At 42.4% G+C, this 20,561-nt stretch overlaps 1 protein-coding gene across 1 annotated transcript in view; it reads right to left on the reverse strand.

Annotated features, from left to right (window-relative positions):
- The window catches only part of LOC136443886 (nucleolin-like), a 30,452-nt gene extending 9,939 nt beyond the window's left edge, over positions 1–20,513 (reverse strand). The window contains exons 1-22 of the mRNA XM_066441260.1: positions 20,352–20,513; positions 19,864–19,986; positions 19,584–19,697; positions 19,000–19,159; positions 18,599–18,688; positions 18,202–18,405; positions 17,377–17,506; positions 16,456–16,604; positions 15,008–15,146; positions 14,705–14,862; positions 14,377–14,506; positions 13,688–13,966; positions 13,312–13,442; positions 11,809–11,853; positions 11,420–11,512; positions 10,996–11,057; positions 7,138–7,270; positions 6,783–6,912; positions 6,128–6,421; positions 5,751–5,893; positions 4,438–4,657; positions 4,105–4,238 (exon numbers count right to left, since the gene is read on the reverse strand). Coding sequence (XP_066297357.1) covers positions 4,105–4,238; positions 4,438–4,657; positions 5,751–5,893; positions 6,128–6,421; positions 6,783–6,912; positions 7,138–7,270; positions 10,996–11,057; positions 11,420–11,512; positions 11,809–11,853; positions 13,312–13,442; positions 13,688–13,966; positions 14,377–14,506; positions 14,705–14,862; positions 15,008–15,146; positions 16,456–16,604; positions 17,377–17,506; positions 18,202–18,405; positions 18,599–18,688; positions 19,000–19,159; positions 19,584–19,697; positions 19,864–19,986; positions 20,352–20,369 — 3,079 coding nt within the window. The 5' untranslated portion in view covers positions 20,370–20,513. The remainder of the gene's footprint in view (positions 1–4,104; positions 4,239–4,437; positions 4,658–5,750; positions 5,894–6,127; positions 6,422–6,782; positions 6,913–7,137; positions 7,271–10,995; positions 11,058–11,419; positions 11,513–11,808; positions 11,854–13,311; positions 13,443–13,687; positions 13,967–14,376; positions 14,507–14,704; positions 14,863–15,007; positions 15,147–16,455; positions 16,605–17,376; positions 17,507–18,201; positions 18,406–18,598; positions 18,689–18,999; positions 19,160–19,583; positions 19,698–19,863; positions 19,987–20,351) is intronic.
- Positions 20,514–20,561: the final 48 nt, after the last annotated feature.

Here is a 20,561-nt window from a genome sequence, read left to right on the forward strand (position 1 = left end):
GGAATTCCTAGCTAGAAAAAGTAAAGTTAGTAAGCAAAAACCACGGGGGAAGCCTAGCCGCAGCGACTGTTAGACTTGGAGAGCTTTCTCTTGCTTGTAGTCCTATCATATGGCTAAGACTGCAAGCAAGAGAGGCCCTCCTGGCTCCAACAGTCACTATGACTAGGGGAAGCCAATAGCACGTGGTCAGTCGGTAAGATGGTAAAACAGCTGCAAATTAATTTCTACTAAGTCTTTTTCCCAGGTGAACTGTGGTAAATCTAATATAAGTTTCATTTTCTTCTACCTCTTTTGTTGTGCGTCTTTTTGATGACTTTTTTCAGTGATCGCTTTTTCAAGAGGATATTAAAGTACGATGTGATACAACACGTGCAAAAAGGAAGCCAGGGGTTTTTAAATCCCCTTGTACAAACGATGAAAACGCCGGGCAAAAATATGCCAAGAACACAGAAATTCAATACAAGTCAATCATCCCGATGATAAGAACAATTGAGGACTGGAATTCTTAATTGGAAAGTAGAATCTGAAGAGTTAAAAAGTTTTAAAAATCTCAAGACCGTTGCGAGCACGTGGTGGCGTGGGGTAGCGGCGTGGGGCTAGGGGGGCGAGCTGGCACATGTGCCCGCCGCACTGGTCTCAGCCGATCGCAACGATTTCTCCACTTTCCACAACAAAACTCAAACCAAACTCACCTTCTGTAGCTTCACCATTGTTGCTGGGGTTCTTTAAGAAGCGATGCTTTGAGATCTATCCGTGAATTTTGCTGGCAAATGCGGTTTGATCGCGCAGAAAAATTGTTACCGACTTTTTGCGAAATCGTTTTTTGCACGTGGGGTCAAGCGGGTCTCGTTTTACAGGAATACATCGGAATACCCATAAAGGAGGGTGAAATGTACCGGAATATAAGTAAACATCACAGGTGGCTGTATTTTGGCATGGAATAATGCATTTATGGCTCAGGGAACAAGAAATCGCTGATGACGATCGGCGATGGCGATCGGGCCATAATTACATTATTTCATGCCAAAATACAGCAGCCTGTGATGTATTCCGGTAGATTTGCACCCTCCTCGATGGGTATTCTGGTGTATTTTGATGTATTCCGATGAAAGACGGACCGGGGTCAAGCTGTAGTGCGCAAGGTTACTGCGCAACCGGAACTTAAGTAGGACAGTTCACAGAGGAAATAGGGAGGAATTATAATCTTAAGATATATGGTTTGTTATCAATACTTCTTGAATGAAGTATTATTCAGTAATATTGATATTACAGTCGATAAAAATCTATCTTAAATTGTGTATAAAGGGTCACTGAAAATATTTTCAGATGCAACAGATAATAGCCACACCCCTCTGATGTCATATGGACTTGTCTGTATTACTGTGGTTTTTATTTCGCGCCAAGGCGAGAATGGAGTGTTCGCGGTGGTTTTAACTTTGCGGCAGTATTGGATAAAAATATTCGCGGCGTTTTTGAGTTCGCGTCGAAACGGTCGCCCGGAACATAAAACCACCGCGAACATTTCTGGATTTCACTCAATTGTGGTCGTGGAATTCGGAAAAATTATGTTGATCACCCAGGGCATTTTATGAGGCTTGAAACTCGAATAAAAAACTTTAAATTTTGTTACCTTAGTATGAAACTCGGTTTATGATCTGTCCAAAGAGGTTATGATCTGTCCTAACTTTCTACAATTGGTCACTTTTCCAGGGATGTTTAGTTTAAAAAGCACATTTTATTGTAACTCAGAAAGTCGAAATGTTCATAGGGCATGTAGATAAAGATATATATTAATTAATACTGTGCACCATCGTAGAGTGGGGACTGGGGAGGCGTCAAAGAGTCAACGAGTCTTCTGATTGGCCATGGGTCGAAAAGGCCATTCTGATATATCAGACACAGTGTTGTGTGCAAGAATTCTAGCAATTGTACAGGAATGTGTCCACGGGAACGTTGTCAGCCTAATGGTATAGTATTGTGTGCAGTCTACACGAATTCTAGGAGTTGTACAGGAATGTGTCCACATGAATTTCAGTCGACACGAATATTTGGAATATTGGTCCTCAAGTCTTATTGACAGAAACTTGCAGTTGACTCTCAGGTTTGAGTTGTCTTTTGTTCACCTCTATTCAGAGACCATCGTTGCCATGGCAATAATGTGACCACCCTAAAAAGTGTACACACCCCAATTGCAGCAAGGCCTTTGACTCCATTTCTGTGTTTTTGTTAGTTTCCTTTATGTAGACAACCCTTTAATTCTTTGCTTCCTTAGGTGACCACCCCTATAGGTTGTGGTAAGGTCTTTATGCCTTTTCTGTGTTTTCGTTAGTTACTTTTAATTACTAGTAGATGACCCCTTTAATTTCTTGTTTTGCTGGATGTGTGCACCTTCAGGGGTACGCAGAAAATAGAATTTCTTTATTTTTCCTTTGTGTACAATAATTTCAGACTTTACTGAATAGTTGTACATTAAAATAAGAAACCCTACAACCAAAACCTTAGCATGTCAGTATAAATGAAAACATGACTACATGTTGTCTGTGGAACGTATTGTACAAAAGTATTAACATTACATTTCGTATGCATTGAATAACCATATGTGGCGGAGCTTTTTACCAGGGCCTCTTTCACGACCGATGTAACGTGGAGCGATATGGGGTCCTGGTTTAACGAGGGTGCATACAATTAACGTGACTTAGATCTGAAATGCTGCTAAACCACAGGACTACAGGCTGATATTGCGAATTAAACCACAGAACACGTGTATCAATCAAACAACAAGTCTTTATTTGTAGGAGGAAGCTTTGCTTGTATACACCTTCAAGCTATTTCTGTAATAGTCGTATATGGCAGATTTAAGAATTTGAATTCTAAGACAGTAAGATATGGATTTTGTAGGGGAAAGAGTACTAGAATTCACCAAAAATAGTTACACAAGCAACTGGATAAAATTTTGAAACAGATGTTTCAGACAGCATCCGCTATCCAAGGAAAGATCTGTCAGAACTAGGTTTTATATCAAAACTCTAACCTTCATCAACGTAGTACTAGGATTATCGTGCATTTGGACTACAAATACAGTTTGTAACGGCACTGTAATAGCTCAAAATCTCAAACTGGCACACTGGGTGGATACTCTGAAACTCTTCCAGTTTCTCTGGTGGGATGGGAAGTGTGTCAGTCTCCCGACAATACCAACAAACTAGAGGCCAGATGGTTGGGGCCCTCGACTTAACTTATGCTGAGTAGTAGTACACTAACACTGGTGATTGATGTTTGATAAGATGCTATATTCAATTCTAGTTTGGAAGCAAAACATTTTAATCCTCCACCATCTCCACTGATTTAGTCATCAAACGTCTTCTTCTTCCGCTCGAAGGCCTTGATACCGTCCCTCTACTGGAAGCCACCTGGGAAAGGAAAGACAGTGCTCAGTTAGTTCTACATGAACATGTATTTTTTATAGTATTGAAAGGAGGCGTTTGCTGTGTTTGCAGTTTAGGGTGGAAAGGAACGTAACGCAGTGCAAGACAGAGAAGATGTTCTCAGTATTCTAAGTTCTCGTTGAGAGCGAACATAAAAAGAGTATTTCATGGTTTACAGTATCGATCTGTATTGGTGAGATTTCAGACTCAAAAACATGTCACCCACCCATGCAGGAAATAAATGTGGATAAACCATTTCTCTCGGAATCATTGATATCTGGACAGATTTCTCACCTCTTCCACCACCACGACCACGGCCGCGACCCCCTCGGCCTCCGCGTCCGCGACCGCCTCGGAAACCACCTGGTGTACAACACAAATCACAAGCATTGGTAATGCAAACATCACATAATATATAGGGGTAAATATACCATGGTGTAGTGGGAAGTTATTCTTCAAGTAGATGTAAGGACTTGGTTCATTCTATGTGTTTCAACTCTGCTAAAGCAACATTTTAAAGTTTTTTCTAGTCTTTCTTATTACACTTTGCCTCCTTCTGCTAGCAGGGAACACTATGCAGCCAGGCCGGGGGCAAGGTCAGGCCATGTGCACATGACACCCAACTCACACACTGTCAACAGTTCATGGCTAAGGCTGGGGCATCATCCCAGTTCCATACCTCGTCCACCGCCACCCTCTCCCCGCGGGAGGGCGAAGTCAAGCCTGATGTTACGGCCGCCGAGCTCCACCTGGTCCATGTTCTTCAGGGCTTCCTGCGCTGCGTCCTCTGAATCAAAGTCGACATATCCAAACCTGAAGAACAAAAAATTAAGCAGATTAATACTGAGCATATTTTTAGAATTCTCTTTTAACCTTTTAAGTTAGCTATAAAATTTGAGATTACATGATTTTGATCTTATGTTGTGCACCCAAAATATTCTATGTGCACCTTTTCAAAAAAAAAGAAAAGAATTTCCGGTCCTGCATTTCGAAAAACTTTCCAGTCCCTTACCCTTTAGGTCTGCCTGACTCCCTGTGTGTGACGATACGAGCACTGAGACATCCCTCAAAGGCGTCTTGGAGCTCCTCTTCGCCTGTGTCGTAAGACAGGTTCATCACGATCAGCGTCTTGGTGGGCTGCTGGGGAGCATTATAACCACCACCGCCACCGGCTCCGCGGCTATTGCTGAACTCGTTCTGCTCAGTCTGTTCTGTACTCCACGAACGCGATCCTACGGAAAAAGAATCATTTATTTGTGTTTACCTCCAAACTAAAAACAAAAATAGATGAGACTTTGAAAAACAACAATTACAACTGATAGCTGAAGAATTGATAGCCTGGGCTCTAGAGTCAACCAGGAAGACCAACCAGGTAATATAGCCCTTGGTCTTGGAACTAGCCAGTGAAGATACAATGCATGGAATTTCTAAAGGAATTCCGTGCATTTAGGAATTCCGTGCACTGTATCTTTACGGGTCAGCTCTGGGGCTATGTTACCTTGTTTGCTCTCCTGGTTGGCCCTAGCTAGGATTATCCTAGCTGGAACTGGAAGTTACTAAGTAAAAATCATGGGATAAAGTCAATCCTGTTTTACTTGGAGGCAAGCAAGAGGAGCCCTCCAACAGTCGCTACGGCTTGGGGAAAGCCAATTGCACATGGGCCAGTTGGTAAGATGGTAAAGTTGCAAGTTAATTTCTGCTGAGTCTTTTTCCCAGGGGAACTGTGTTCAATCTATTTAGATAAAGAAATTCACTTTTCTTCTATCCCCTTTGTTGCGTGTCTTTTTGGTAATTTTTGTAGCAATCCCTTTTTCAAGAGGATAAAACAGTATGAAAAGATGCAACACTAGCAAAAAGCAAACAAGAGGGTTTCAAATCCCCTTGATCAAATGAAGAAAACGTCATGCAAAAAATGGCCAATATCACACAGATTTAATACAAGTCAATAATCCCGATGACAAGAACAGTTAAATATTGGAATTCTTAATTGGAAAGTAGAATTTGTAGAGTTAAAACTCTGAAGACCGTTGCGAGCACGTGGGGTAGCGGTGTGGATGTGTGGGGCCAGGGGGCACATGCAAACTGCCGAACAGGTGCAAGCTTCTTTCATGGAGGTAACAATTTAGATTTGGTGTACGTCCTCCACCCTGACGCAACCATTCTGTACCTTTCTACCAGGGAACATGTATACAGCCAGGCCATGGGCACCAGGGTCAAGGTCAGGCCATGGGCACCAGGGTCAAGGTCAGGCCATGTGCACCTGATGCCCAACTCACACACTGTCAATGTCATGGCTAATGTAGGGGCATCATTCCAGTTCCATACCTTGTCCACCGCCGCCGCCGCCGCCCTCTCCTCGCGGGAGGGCGAAGTCCAGCCTGATGTTACGGCCACCGAGCTCCGCCTGGTCCATGCTATTCAGGGCTGCCTGCGCTGCGTCCTCCGAATCAAAGTCAACATATCCAAACCTGAAGAACAAAAAGTTAAGCAGATTAATACTGAGCATATTTTTAGCATTCTCTTTCAACCTCCTTGGGTAAAAAAAAATGTTAGGTTAGCTATAAAATTTCAGATTACATGATTTTGAAGACATTCTTGATTACTTTTATCTTCACCCAAATTATTCTATGTGCACCTTTTTCGAAAAAAAAAGAAAGAATTAATTTGGGTACTGCATTTTAACACCCTTTCCAGTCCCTTACCCTTTAGATCTGCCTGACTCCCTCTGTGTGACGATACGAGCACTGAGACATCCCTCAAAGGCGTCTTGGAGCTCCTCCTCGCCTGTGTCGTACGACAGGTTCTTCACGATCAGCGTCTTGGTGGCCTGCGAAGGAGAACGATAACTCCTGCCACCACCGCCACCCCCGCCACCTCTATCACCGCGGCTTGTGCCGAACTCCACGTTGATGGTCCTGCCATCCAGCTCGGACTGGTCCAACTTGTCCAGCGCTTCTTCGGCTGCATCCTCCGACTCAAAGTCAACATAGCCGAACCTACAACATTTAACAATTGGATTTAGGTTAAGTTGACTCTCTGGTCATTTCAAAGGACAAACTCTGTTCCAAGAGATATCTACCAGTCAAAAACCATCACTATCATAGTATGGCTTGCCCAGAACACGAGATACTAGTACTAGAAGTTGTGCTGCAGTACCATAGAAAGTCCGTTACCAAATTTTGCCCTCGTTTTTCCGACCAACATACCAAATATCATAAAAATCCATCAGTAGCTTCCTGGAGTTATGCTACATTGACAAACCCATGGCACCTAACACATTCTTGGCAAAGGTAACAACTTTGATCAAGTTTTGCAAATACATAAATGGTTACGCCAAAAGACTACACAGTTCCTTACCCCCTGGAGCGGTCTGTCCCAGGTTTCATGATGACCCGTGCATCTATGCACCCCGCAAACGCCTCCATCAGACCCTCAGTAGTGGTATTGTAGGACAGGTTCCTTACTACCAACGTCTTACTGGGAGTCACTGGACATGGACAAGACATGCTGTATTATCATTTCTATTTTCTTTAACTCTGTGTTTAACAGTCATAATCTTACCATTCGAGGCTGTGTAAACACGTCGTGGCAATATCTTAACGGAGAAAGTCAAGTTGAAAGTGATAAAAAAAAGGTAAAGAAGTAAACAGGCCAATATGAGCTGCTAATCAATAAACAAGGGTTTAAAGAAACAAGGGGGCAGTCTGCCTACCTGGTGCACCAGATCCCCATCCAGATTTCCCGTAGTCCATCACGACGCTTCTCCAGTCAACCTCGACACCCTCCTCAACCTCGACACTCTCCTCAACCTCAACACCCTCCGCGCCTTCAACACCCTCCTCAACTTAAGCCTTGTTCTCATACTCCACAAACGTAAACCTACGGAAAGAGAATCATTTACTTGTGTGTTTGCCTCCAAGTTTCAACTCACTCTCTAAAAACACAAATAGAACGAGAGTTCGGAGACCATTTGCATAACTTATGCTTGGTCATGTACACCTGTAACTGACTTACACAGGTCACTGTTTATAGTACAATGATGTACCACTAAGATGAATCATGACACTTTTACATTTATCATGCAAATTTGGATAATAGGTATCCAGGGCTCGAAATACTGGGTGCATGTGCACCCAGTGCACCCAATTTTGGAGCTGTGCACCTAATTTTTTACTGTGGGTGCACTGGTGCACCCAAATATTTTCGTACGGTTTAATGTGTAAAGGTATCACTGCACACTAGTAGACAGCATATTCTTGACATCTAAGTGTAAGAAAATAATAAAATCTTTGTTGTAGTACTTGTTTAAGATTTTGATGTTAGAATTTGAGTTAATTTCGATTTTGAAAGCTTCAAAACTGCATGCCGAGATCGGGTGCCAAAAGTGCATGAAGAGGAACAGTAAGGTTTGTCATTAGGTTTTGCTTACAATAGTTACATTCTACTTTATTTTATGTGGTGCACCCAAAAATTTTTTGGTGCACCCAATCTTTTAGGTTGGGTGCACCAGTGCACCTATTCCCGAAACTGAATTTCGAGCCCTGGGTATCTGTTAATGTTTCACTAGCTACAAACTTTCATAATTTGAGATAATGAATGAGATGGGACTAAAAACAACAATTACAACTGATAGCTGAAGAGCGGATGGCCCAGGCTCTAGGGCCAACCAGGAAGTAGCCTTCGTTGCAGGCCTTCCCACCAGCGATTTTTTCTTCAATTTTTTTCGGGGGGGGGGGGGGGGGTATCTGCTTGAGCCCCCGTATCTGCTTGGGCCCCGTATCTGCTTGGGATCGTGGTAATCGCTGTTGTGAGACCCAGGTGGGAAGTCCTGCAACGGAGGCTATCTAGGAAGGCCAACAAGGCAACATAGCCACGGGAGCTGGCCAGTGAAGATACAGTGCATTGAGTTCCTAAATTAGGAACGGAATTCCTATATTAGGAATTAATCCGTGCACTGTATCTTCCCTGGCCAGCTCCCGGGGCTTTGTTGCCTAGTTTGCCTTCCTGGTTGGCTTATTCTAGGTGGAATTTCTTAGGCAAAAATCACGGGGAGGGCATAGCCGCAGCGACTCCTGGACTTGGACTCCCGAAGTTGGGGGCAATCAAGAGGAGCCCTCCAACAGTCGCTACGGCTTGGGGAAAGTCCAGAGCACGTGGGCCAGTCGGTGAGATGGTAAAACAGCTGCTAATGAATTTCTACTAAGTCTTTTTCCCAGGGAAACTGCTAAATCTATTAAGAAGTGTTTCAAAGTGGTTTCCTTTTCTTCCATCCCTTTTGTTGTGCGTTTTTTTTTTGGTAATTTTTGTTCTGGGCTAGGGGCGTGGACGCGTTGTGCTAGGGGGCGAGGTGGCACATAATTTTTTTTAAGACCGCCGCACTGGTCTCAACCGATCGCAACGATTTCTCTACTTTCCACAACAAAAGTCAAACAAACTCACCTTCTGTAGCTTCACAAGTGTTCCTAGGGTTCTTTGAAAAGTGATGTCTAAAGATCTAGCCGTGAATTTTGCTGAAAAAGGCGGTTAAACATTTGATTGCGCAGAAAAAGTTGTAACCAACTCTTCACGTTTTCTTGCACGTGCTGCAGTGCGCAAGGTTACTGCGCAACCGGAAGTTAGATGGGAGAGAAATATTCTGGAGGAAATAAAATATGTATTTTCTAATGTTCAAGATATGTATCATCTAATGTTGACGATACTTATTGAATAGAATATTAGTCAGTAATATTTATATACATAGTTGATACAAATCTATATTCAATTGTGGCTGCAAATATTATAAAATGCAGTAGAGTCACACCCCTCTTATGGCTATATGGACTGGTCTGTAGTATGCAGCTGCCTCTCCGGGTGAGTCGGCTGCAGTTCAGTGACCTCTCGCAGAGCGCTGTTTCAAAGTGGGCGTGAAAAGATACGCCGACAGAATTTTTTTTTGGTTTTTGAATTATTTGTAGGTCGTACCCTATTAAAACTCAAACATATTCGTTTTTCTCAAGTGCACCGCACTACACTTTTACCGCGTCGAAGCCAGTTACCTTGTGGCCCTTAACCATAGAAATCCCCATAGGCCGAAAACTGTTCTCCTTTAGAGGAAGCAGAGATTTAAAGTTAACCTTCTTGTATTACCTTGAAAACTATAGCTTTATGCTAGCTGGTCAACATCACAAATATTTATGCTACCGGTTTTTGTGTCCTGTGGACGACATAATTTCTTACCTTTGATTTTTTTTGGTTAACGTTAATCAAAATCGAGCATGAGCTAGATCTACTTGGAAATATTTACAAAAGGATAATTTATCCCCAAGAAGATCTTCAAAGCAATGTATTTTTGGTCCAAGAAGACAGTCTATCTTCAATAACATCGTCTAGTTGTCAAGTCAAGTCAAGGCCTTTATTTTTCTTCGAAGTGCTTGTTCGGCCACATGGCCGCTTTTCAACAAGGTCGAAGTGAAGTGGAGGGGCAGGAATCACGGATTAAGAGAACAAAAATAAACTTAACGTGAACTTTACGTAAACGATAGTTGTGTTGATATGTATAATATAGTTCATTGTTTAAAGTGCACGTATGCAAGGTCAAAGGTGCTTATTAGGCTCATAACAGGATTGTGCATGAATGGGATGCCTAACTCTGGTTAACAGTTCTTGTCCTGAACTAGCCTAGTCACCAGTCTCTAGAGTTGGCTTAGGGGTGTTTTCTGGGCCTAGTCTGCTATATTGACCGAGTTTCTGTCAGCCAACTGTTCATTGCTGGCAAAATATAGAGTTTCTTTATTTTTCCTTCGTGTACAATATAACAGAGACTTTACTGAATAGTTGTACATAAAAACAAGAAACTGTAACTCTAACCTTAGTTATCATATCAGTAAAATCAAAACGTGACTTCACATTGTCCGAAGAACGTATCGTACAAAAGTATTACATTTAGATACTACATACTTCTTATCAATATAATACAACAGACATCACTCAATAATTTCCTTGTGTATCATTACCATTTACTTAACAAAACTTAGGTCACGGGTCTGAACTGAACTAACCTAAATGTTAGTAAAAAGAAAAAAATGCTCGTAGTCATAACAACTGTCCCCATAACTACATGAAGTCGTTCACATTTCAATAATCCTTTAGGTCGACTTACCACTATGAAGAAGTATATACTCTAATCCACATCAATACCATATTGTACAGAAACATTGATTATATACTCATTTAGAGTTTCACTAGTAACTATGCATATATCATAAGCACAAGCAAAGTCCCTCTGGACCAGGGAAAATCACAGAAATATTATGGTAGTTTTCCTCTCTAATGTTTGATAAAATTTTAGTTCATGGGGGCCTGCCAAACCTCCATCTCACATCAGCCATATGGTGATTTACACCATTCACCCAGACAGCAGACTTGGCGTATCCCTGTCTTGTAGCCAACGAAAGCGATATCACCCCGTAAGGGCGGTATAACCCTGCAGTGTGTAAGCATGTCGACTGATGATGACTAATGTTTGGTAAGATGCCATATTCATTTCTAGTTTGGAAACAAAACATTCTGAATTCTCCACTGATTTGATTTAGTCATCAAACTTCTCCTTCTTCCCCTCGAAGGGCTTGATACCCTCCCTTTTCTGGAAGCCACCTGGGAAAGGAAAGACAGTACTCATAGTTAGTTCTGTCCTTTACAAACTTATACATGAACAAGTATGTTTTATAGTATTGACTGGCAAAAGTTACCTGTAAATTGATTTTAGCTTGCAGGGACTTAATTTTCCCGTAGAAGGGGAAAGGAGGCATTCGTGGTGATTGCAGCTCAGGGTGGAAAGAAATGTAAGTGCAAGACAGAGCCAATATTATAAGTTCTCGTTAAAAGTGAACATAAAAAAGACAATTTCATTATTTACAGTATCGCACTGTATTAGTGAGATTTCAGACTCATCCACCCATGCTGGAAACATATGTGGATTCCACCCTGAATCATTGATATCTGGACAGATTTCTCACCTCTTCCACCACCACGACCACCCCCACGGCCGCGACCCCCTCGGAAGCCGCCACCACGTCCGCCCCCACGTCCGCGACCGCCTCGGAAACCACCTGGTGAACAATACAAATCACAAGGGGTTTAATATTGACCATTGTGTAATGGGGAGTTAATCTTCAAGCAGATGTAGGGACTCTAGGTGTTTAAAGCTTGTAAAACATTTCAAATTTTTTTCAAGTTTATTTTTCAAGATTTTCCAAAATGGTAGAATGACACAGAAAAACTCTGGTCTGATGGTTATAAGAAGGTGCACATGCCATCTCACCTCCTGTACTGCTGAAATATTCTTATTTATCTAAAAGGGTCCATGTAAAATAATCCTTGAAGGAAACAACAGGAGGGGACTCACCACCGCCACGACCCCCGCCGCGACCACGGCCGCCTCCACGTCCACCTGTTAAAACAAAGAGTGTTTATTAAATATCCTGTGATCATGAACAGGAAGGCTGGCACAAAACATACAGTGATACCAACACCCTTCAAAGCATACTGTTCAAGGAATGTTGTGCCTGAAAGGTTCCTAACCAAAAAAACACAGCTTCAGCTAGAATGTTTTCAAACAGGTGCTCATCTCCAGATGCAGTCTTACTTTTTAAAGACCACACATTTTCATGAATGCAAAATCAACTAAATCTTAAAAAAACAGACAGGGTAAAATATTTATGCATTCCTGCAATCAAATTTCCGTTCCAGGACAGAGGGACAGGTCCTGGAGTTGAATTCCACTTTAAAGGACTGTTAGGTGTGTTTAAATCTTTCAAAATTCCTTTAAGCTTCAAGTAAAACTTGCCGGCATGTCTAATTTGATAAGGCTGCTCAACATTCCTAGTACTCGGTTACACCACTGCCTTGAACATTCACTATTTAGATACCAGACAATAAACCGGTTCACGGATTAAACTACATGTACGTATCTGTGAGGTCAAAAACTAAGTCCCCTAACTTGTAATCAGTTCTTGTCTGGACAAGGCTTAATACTATATCCAGGCATATTCTATCTAGTTTTTTGAAAGCAAACAAGCTTTATTTGAACAGATATACCCGACTCTTACATGGCCACCACTACACACAAGGCAGAGACACATGAACTATGAGACACATTAACTGGAACTGATTTAGTTTAACATGTCGAGTAGTTCATGTTTGTCTGATGGTTACAATAAGGTGTGCCTTCTCACCTTGTGTACTGCCCACTATAGCAGACACTCTGGGAGGTGTACCACACTTAGTATATCAGGGCTGGTGTCCGATCCATGGCAGGTGTTCTGCTGTTGGACTACCATGGTAGCTGTACCGCAGCTCCATACCACACCTGGCTGCCTGCTGTACAGGTCCAGCCTTACCGTTCCACACCCTTCAGTCAGGCCACGGGCACCCGACGCAACGAACCCATACTTTTCTACCTGCGAACAGGTACACAGCCAGGCCGGGGGCACCTGACGCAACCGTTCCATACCTTTCTACCAGGGAACACAGCCAGGCCCGGGGCACCTGACATGCCAATCCGATACGCAACCAACTGCACATGCCACTATATCGTACCAACCAACCGACCAACCAACCAACCCACCAATCAACTATCGAACTGGTTCAAGGTCGGGTCGAGGGCACCTGACAGCCCACCACAAGGTCAGGTCAAGGGCCCTTGATAGCCCACCACACCACACCAACGTCAGGTCACGGGCACCTGACAGCCCAACTGTTCCGTGCTACCACATTTCGACCAAGGACACAACGATTCAGCCAGGCCATTGGCACCTGACACGGCCTACAGGGTCAAGGTCAGGCCATGTGCACCTGACGCCCAACTCACACACTGTCAATGGTTCATGGCATCATCCCAGTTCCATACCTCGTCCACCGCCCTCTCCTCGCGGGAGGGCAAAGTCCAGCCTGATGTTACGGCCGCCGAGCTCCGCCTGGTCCATGTTCTTCAGGGCTTCCTGCGCTGCGTCCTCCGAATCAAAGTCAATATAGCCAAACCTAAAGAATAAAAGTTAAGTGGATTAATACTGAGCATTTCCTTTGCATTCTCTAAAAATGTCAAGTTAGCTATACAATTTCAGATTCAAGTTGTCAAGAGAGGCAAAAAGGTTTGTAATCACATTTTGCTAACATTCTTGACTACTTTAATCTTATGTTCTGCACCCAAATTTTTCTATGTGCACCTTTTCCAAATAAAAAAGAATTTCTTGTCCTGCATTTTGACATCCTTTCCATTGCCTTACCCTTTAGGTCTGCCAGACTCCCTGTCCGTGATGATACGAGCGCTGAGACTTCCTTCAAACGCCTCCTGAAGCTCCTCCTCGCTTGTGTCGTACGACAGGTTCTTCACGATCAGAGTCTTGCTGGCCTGCGCGGGGGCACCAAAACTTCCACCCTCGCTGCCGCCTCTGCGGCTATGGCTGAACTCCACGTTGATGATCCTGCCATCCAGCTCGGACTGGTTCAACTTGTCCAGCGCTTCTCCGGCTGCATCCTCCGACTCAAAGTCAACATAGCCGAACCTGCAACATTCAACAATTGGATTTAGGTCATTCCGAAGGATGTACAAGTGTACTCTGTTACAAGAGCTGTTAACTATTCAAAAACCATCACTATGGCTTGTCTAGAGCATGAATACCATAACTGGAAGTTCCGCTGCAGTACTTTAGGAATTATCAAACTTGACCTTTATTTTCCCAGACCCCTACCCACATACCAAAATATCATACATATCCATTGATAGTCTCTGGAGTTATGCTGTTTACAAACACACGCACACACGGCACTTAGCACATAACCTTCTTGGCAAAGGTACTAACTTTGCAGTACGATTTGAAGTATATCGTATCACATACAATGTACCTGGTTAAGCCAAAATACTGCAAGCGCTGATTTCTACAGATCTAAAGACTACAGAAACAGAGATCCTCACCCTCTGGAGCGGTCCGTCCCAGGCTTCATGATGACCCGTGCGTCCGTGCTCCCCTCGAACGCCCCCTTCAGACCCTCGGCCGTGGTGTTGTAGGACAGGTTCTTAATAACCAGCGTCTTACTGGGGGTGGCTAGACAAGGACAAGAAATATTAACACCATTTATAGCAGTCATCACTTTTGGGGGGCTGTTTAAACATGTGACGATATTTGAACAGAGAAAGTCAAAATGAAAGCGATAGAAAAAGTCAAAACCAAACAGGCCGATATAAGCCTCTAATGAATTAATAAAGTTATTGAGACAAACAAGAAAACAGATAGACGTCCTACCTGGTTCTTCAGGGCTCGAGGCCTGTGGTTTCCCCGAGTACGTGGCTTTGCCACCGCAGTAGTCCATCCCCACGGACCGCCCGTCAACCTCAACACCATCCATGGAGGACTTCACCTCCTCAACTTTAGCCTCGCTCTCAAACTCCACAAACGCAATCCTACAGGGAGAGAATCATTTATTTGTGTCAGTGTTTGCCTCACTCTCAAACTAAATCACAAATACATGTAGATGAGACTTTGAAAAACAACATTTAGAACTGATAGCTGAAGAGCCTTTGATTAGTCTGAAGGGACAAAACTTACCCCTTGGGCCTGCCACTGTCTTTGAATGTCGGGATACGAACATCCACTGCGTCAGTGAACACCTCCATGATGCTCTCCTTCGTGGAGTCATATGACAGGTTCCTCAGGAAGAGGGTCTTTGCATCTCTTGCTGCTTTGTCTGAAAAGAGGAACATATGAAAGGTTTGATTCTTTGCGCATAATGATGAAATAATCAGATTAGCATTAGAATAAGCAGACTTCCATGATGCTCTCCTTCGTGGAATCATATGACAGGTTCCTCAGGAATAGGTTCTTTGCATTTCTATCAGCTAAAAGGAGAAACATAATATTATGTAAGGTTTGTTTCTTTGTGCATAATGAAGAAACAACTAGACTAATTCTGAAAAGCATGGCGGGACAAACTTTTGCTTTCCCTTGTTAATACTTAAGTCATATTTCTGGGCTCTAAAGTAGCTTTCACCAGTGTTCAGTTATGCCACAAGTACATTTCCAAACCAGTGCCCCACTTGGTAGTTTACAGGCTATTCTTTTGCACTTTTGAGCGGAGCCCTGTAGGACTCCCAGCATTTTGATTTGGCAAGGACACTCATACATGTAAGTCAAGTTTGGCTGAAGCTGCAATCAGAATATTCTAAGACAGTGTATGGAAAAGACCAGAAGGATAATGGCACTTTTGTAAATTACTATAAATTTGGATGTACTAGAGTCCATTCCGAGTCACCACAAGGGTTGTTATTGTCATAATTTACAACTTTTTTCAATTCTTTGTAATTATTTGTCTAAGAGATTTCATAATTTGGAAATATTGTGAATGTCATTTGATTTATAATCATTTGACCGGTTGTGTAAAACCTTTGAAAGATTAATGATCTGGAATATTATATTTCTAATAGTTTCTAAATAATGGTTACAGCATTCGACCATTTTCTACCATTTTTTACAATTATTTGCAACTAGGTCAGTGGGCTGGGAAGAAAGCAATTCACACATCTTTGCAAATTATGCTTGAGCACCATGTATAGATGGCTTGCACAAAGGGCCTAACAGTGTCCAGCAGTGACATCTAAAAATACACAGAGGCAGACAACAGGGCTGGATTAGCACCTACTTTTATGGGGGCAATTACCCTAATACACTATTTGTAAATATTGCTCTATATTTCGAAATTTAGAAGAATCACACAGATATTTGCAAATTATTGTAAATAAAGACTTTCATGTGCTGTCCCTTTCAAAATATTTCTAAAACATCTAATTGGATTCAAATAAATTCAAATTTTCATATTCAATTTTTTTGAAAAATGAAGAATTATTGTGACTTAGATATTCTTTTATTCAAATCAATTCAGACTAATTAGAAATATCACTTAAAAACCCGTGTGGTGACTTGGAATGGACTCTATCACACAGCAAACCCACAGAACAGTTTCTGTTGTTTTACAAAGACTCAAAAGCTAAAGGTCTCACCCCCAAAGTTTTGGGTTTGGCCTGGGCTCTGCGGTTCCTTTTTCTTGCTCTTTGCCTTCTCCACTTTTAGTTCTGTCCCCGCAAGACTTGCTCCGTCCAGTTTCAGTCCAGCAGATTCCTCTGCGGCTGGTATGTCCACGTACGCCAAACTGTGGAGGGAGAAAAGAGCAACTAAATGATGAGCTTTTAAATTAGTTAAGCACAACTGTCATAAGTACAACAAGCAGGTTCACGGTTTAAACTGTGCATGCACAACGAGATGCACTGTGGGTAATAGGTTAAAGTTGAAGGCCCCAAACTTGTAGTTCTTGTTTACATCATGCTTAATACATGTCCAGATGTGTTTTTCACAGGGGCCGTTAACTTTGAAAGTTTGAATTTTTTTATAGCATTTCTAAAGCCCTCTTCATGCCATTCCGTGCACCAAATGTGAACAGAGGTTTCAGCATTACGTAGTAGTGAGAAGGATGTATGATTGGACCATGAGCCTCTTAAGCCTGGTAACGTCACTCGAGGCTGTAGCACCAAACAAAGTATTCATTTCCCACCGCCTGAACACAGAGCACAACCATGTTATAGGTGGAACTGTTGCCTGGGCAGTGGAGGTTCATTCATTGTCTTATCTACTGTAAATCTTGAAATATTCTCAGTGTTTTTTAATCCATTTTTGCAGTGACCTCTCGCAAAATCATGACGCTGCAAAATGTGCAAATATGCACTTTGTCTAACGCTGACAGCCTAATTTTAACAGTAAACGTTAATCACAGGGAAACCCCTCTTTATCCTTGTACTATGCCAGAAACATCAATTTACAGTAAGAAGTCCCTGGTGAATCATAGCAATTATAATGTAAAGAAGAAAAATCTCTGGATCTTTGTGACGCCAACAGTACCTTCAACAGCTCTTTCAATGATGACTCACCTTTTACCTGAAGACTTTGTGAGGTAACGCATCTCCAAGACCTCCAGCCCCTTCTTCTTAAAGAACTTGCGCAGCTTTTCTTCTGTGATTTTCTCGGTCAGGTTTCCAACAAACAGGGTCGACTGTTCACCTAGTGGGAGGGCAAGCAGAAAGATCAATCATACACTACAGTCTCTTCTCTTCACATTGCTGTAATCTTTTGCCTTTTCACCCAAAAGGGCGTAACAAAGGGTTGCTTTTGGTGTGTGTATGTGTGTGTGTGCAGATGCATGTCTTTCTGTTTCTGTATGTTCTGCCAGAGGAGAGGAAGCAGTGTGGTTCTGTGAGAGGGAGTGAAGTTTACAATCTCTGACTGCCTTCGTTTCGTTTCAAGGCATCCTCATTTGAGGTGAAGCGTGATGCTAGTGGTAGTGCAATTCGGCTTTGCTACGGCTCGCGTTTTTTGCCAAGCACACTGGGTCACCCCTACTCTTTTCAATAAGTGTGTTGGGTTCTTTTACGTGCAGAAGTTTGATGCTTGAGGCTAATGCCTGAAGCTCCCTCATACACGAGGCCGCCAGCTTTACGTCACCATCCGAAATGACAAATGCAATCCCTTACAACATGTCCAAGCTGACTGCCTTGTCTTAAGTTAATTTGTGTTCATTTGCCACAGTAAGTCTACAGTAAGTATAGACCTCTCTTAAAATCCACATTGCAAGGATTAGAGAACAATTAAACTTTAACTGTTCTCATTAACTTATACTGATGTCAGCACATTTATACCATGCAAGATTACATAACACTGAAAAGGCAAGAATTGATCTTACGAGTACCATCTTGTACCTTCAACTTTAACCTTCTTGGCTGGGGACTCCTCCTTGACAGCACCCTTGGCCTTCCTCTTGCCAAGCTGGGGAGTTTCCTCTTGTTCATCTTCCTCCTCATCATCATCATCACTGTCCTCCTCTTCTTCTTCTTCATCATCACTTTCATCCTCATCCTCATCATCATCATCTTCATCATCATCACTCTCCTCTTCATCGTCTTCTGAACATAACAGAAAAGAACCCTGTTGTTAACATCAATCTGTGCAATGTTCATGACACTCTCTGGCTTTAAATCACATACATGTACAAAAATCTAGTGAAAAGCTCCAAACACTTCTTAAAAGAACATATCTTTACTTAGTAACAAAAAAGATGATCCTACAAAATGATTGAAGGTAAGGTTTGATACATACCTTCTGCCTTGGCCTTCTTTGCTGGGACGGCTGCCTTGGTCTCAGCCTTACGTTTGGGGGCGGCTAGAGGGACTAGGGTCTCTTCCTCTTCTAAGCGAATTAAAATCAAACAACATGATGATAAAAGGACATTTCTATGGTTCCTAGTACAAAGACTAAGAAACTTGTAGCAACCAATTCCTGTCAACTTCTTTCAATACACTTAACCATCTAAAACATTGATTCATAGCACTACGAAAAAAACTGGATCAAACATGTCATAAGTTATATTCCCACCATTCATAAGAGAAATATTTCTAAAATCTGCAGGTCATAGATCAGTTTTGAGCCAAAACTTGGCACACATTCCAAAAGGGGCCCATAGCTGGGGAAAAACTCAAGAACTCAAGGACCACCTATACCTTCATCTGACTCCTCCTCTTCATCTTCTTCATCATCGTCATCTTCTTCATCATCATCTTCATCATCATCTTCATCACTGTCCTCTTCTTCCTCATCTGGCTTGGCTGCGACAGTCTTTCCATTCTGACCGGCTGCCTCGCTTTCTTCACTGTCCTCCTCCTAACAAACAGACAGTGGCATTAAAAAAAAAAACAAGATGGCAGTGTTCTGGACCAGAATACTCTTTGTGTTGGTAAGTCACTAGATAACAAAGTTTCTTGAACACAACTGTTAGCAGCAACAACTTCAACCAGTCAGAATTGCCTTGAGGAAAGTGACAGTCACCGAAACGTTGTCTTGAATTATACACTTGATTGTGTACTAAGAACCTTTTTATCCAACTACCCTTTTCAGTGTTTCTCTTACCATTCTTTTGGCATAAGTTGGCTCACTGAAGGTCCTCTCCCCAAACATTTTATATTCTAACCACAACTTTATCATACTTTATAGAAACAGTTTTACCACTTTTTAGGTTTTCTTCACAAAGCTGAAACAGCAAACTCTTAGAAAGATGACTGAAAAATGACATTGTCATCTAGCATACCTCCTCTTCATCGCTATCATCATCATCATCATCATCTTCTTCCTCCTCATCATCACTATCCTCATCTTCATCATCATCTACCTCAGCTATCACCTTGCCTTCCGCCAGCTGTGCCTGTGCCATGAGGAAAAAAAGCTGTTGAGTAAATGATGCTTGAGTCTAATGTTTGTTTAGCCCGGTGTCTTATCCATATGAAATGAAAAATTTTTCTCTCTTTAACTTAGTTTAAGGTACTACTTCAATGTCATCAACATCCACTTTCCAGAAAGGCTAAAGGTACCTGGACCTCCATGGCCTCTTCCTCCTCTTCCTCCTCGCTGTCTGACTCCTCCTCCTCCTCTACTACTTTCACAGGCTGGGCCTTTACCTTCTTGGCCTGGGGTGTGGCAGCCTTGGGACTCTTCTGTATCAAACAGTGAATTTGATAGGCATTAGTATAATACTAGGTGAGCTAACAAGTACCATCAGAAACCTGAATGTACTTGAATTAAAGCAAACCAGATCAAAGGAAGAAAACGCCGTGCAAAGTAAGCCAAGATCACAGATTCAATACAAGTCAATCATCCCGATGACAATAACAATTAAAGATTGTAATTCTTAATTAAAAAGTCTAAAAATCTCCAGACCGTTGCGAGCACGTGGTGGCGTGGGGTAGAGGCGTGGGGCTGATGGGCGAGCTGGAACATGTTGCCCGCGCACTGGTCTTTAAATTATAACGGATCGCAACGATTTCTCCACTTTCCACAAAGAAAGTCAAACCAAACTCACCTTCTGTAGCTTCACCATTATTGCTGGGGTTCTTTAAGAAGTGATGCCTTGAGATCTATCCGTGAATTTTGCTGAAAAATGCGGTTTGATCGCGCGCAGAAAAATTGTTGCCGGCTCTTTGCGAAATCCTTTTTCTTGCACGTGGGGTCAAGCTGTAGTGCGCAAGGTTACTGCGCAACCGGAACCTAAATGGAACAGTTCACAGAGGAA

The sequence above is a fragment of the Branchiostoma lanceolatum genome, chromosome 10 (genome assembly GCF_035083965.1).
Source record: "Branchiostoma lanceolatum isolate klBraLanc5 chromosome 10, klBraLanc5.hap2, whole genome shotgun sequence".
NCBI lineage: Eukaryota > Metazoa > Chordata > Leptocardii > Amphioxiformes > Branchiostomatidae > Branchiostoma > Branchiostoma lanceolatum.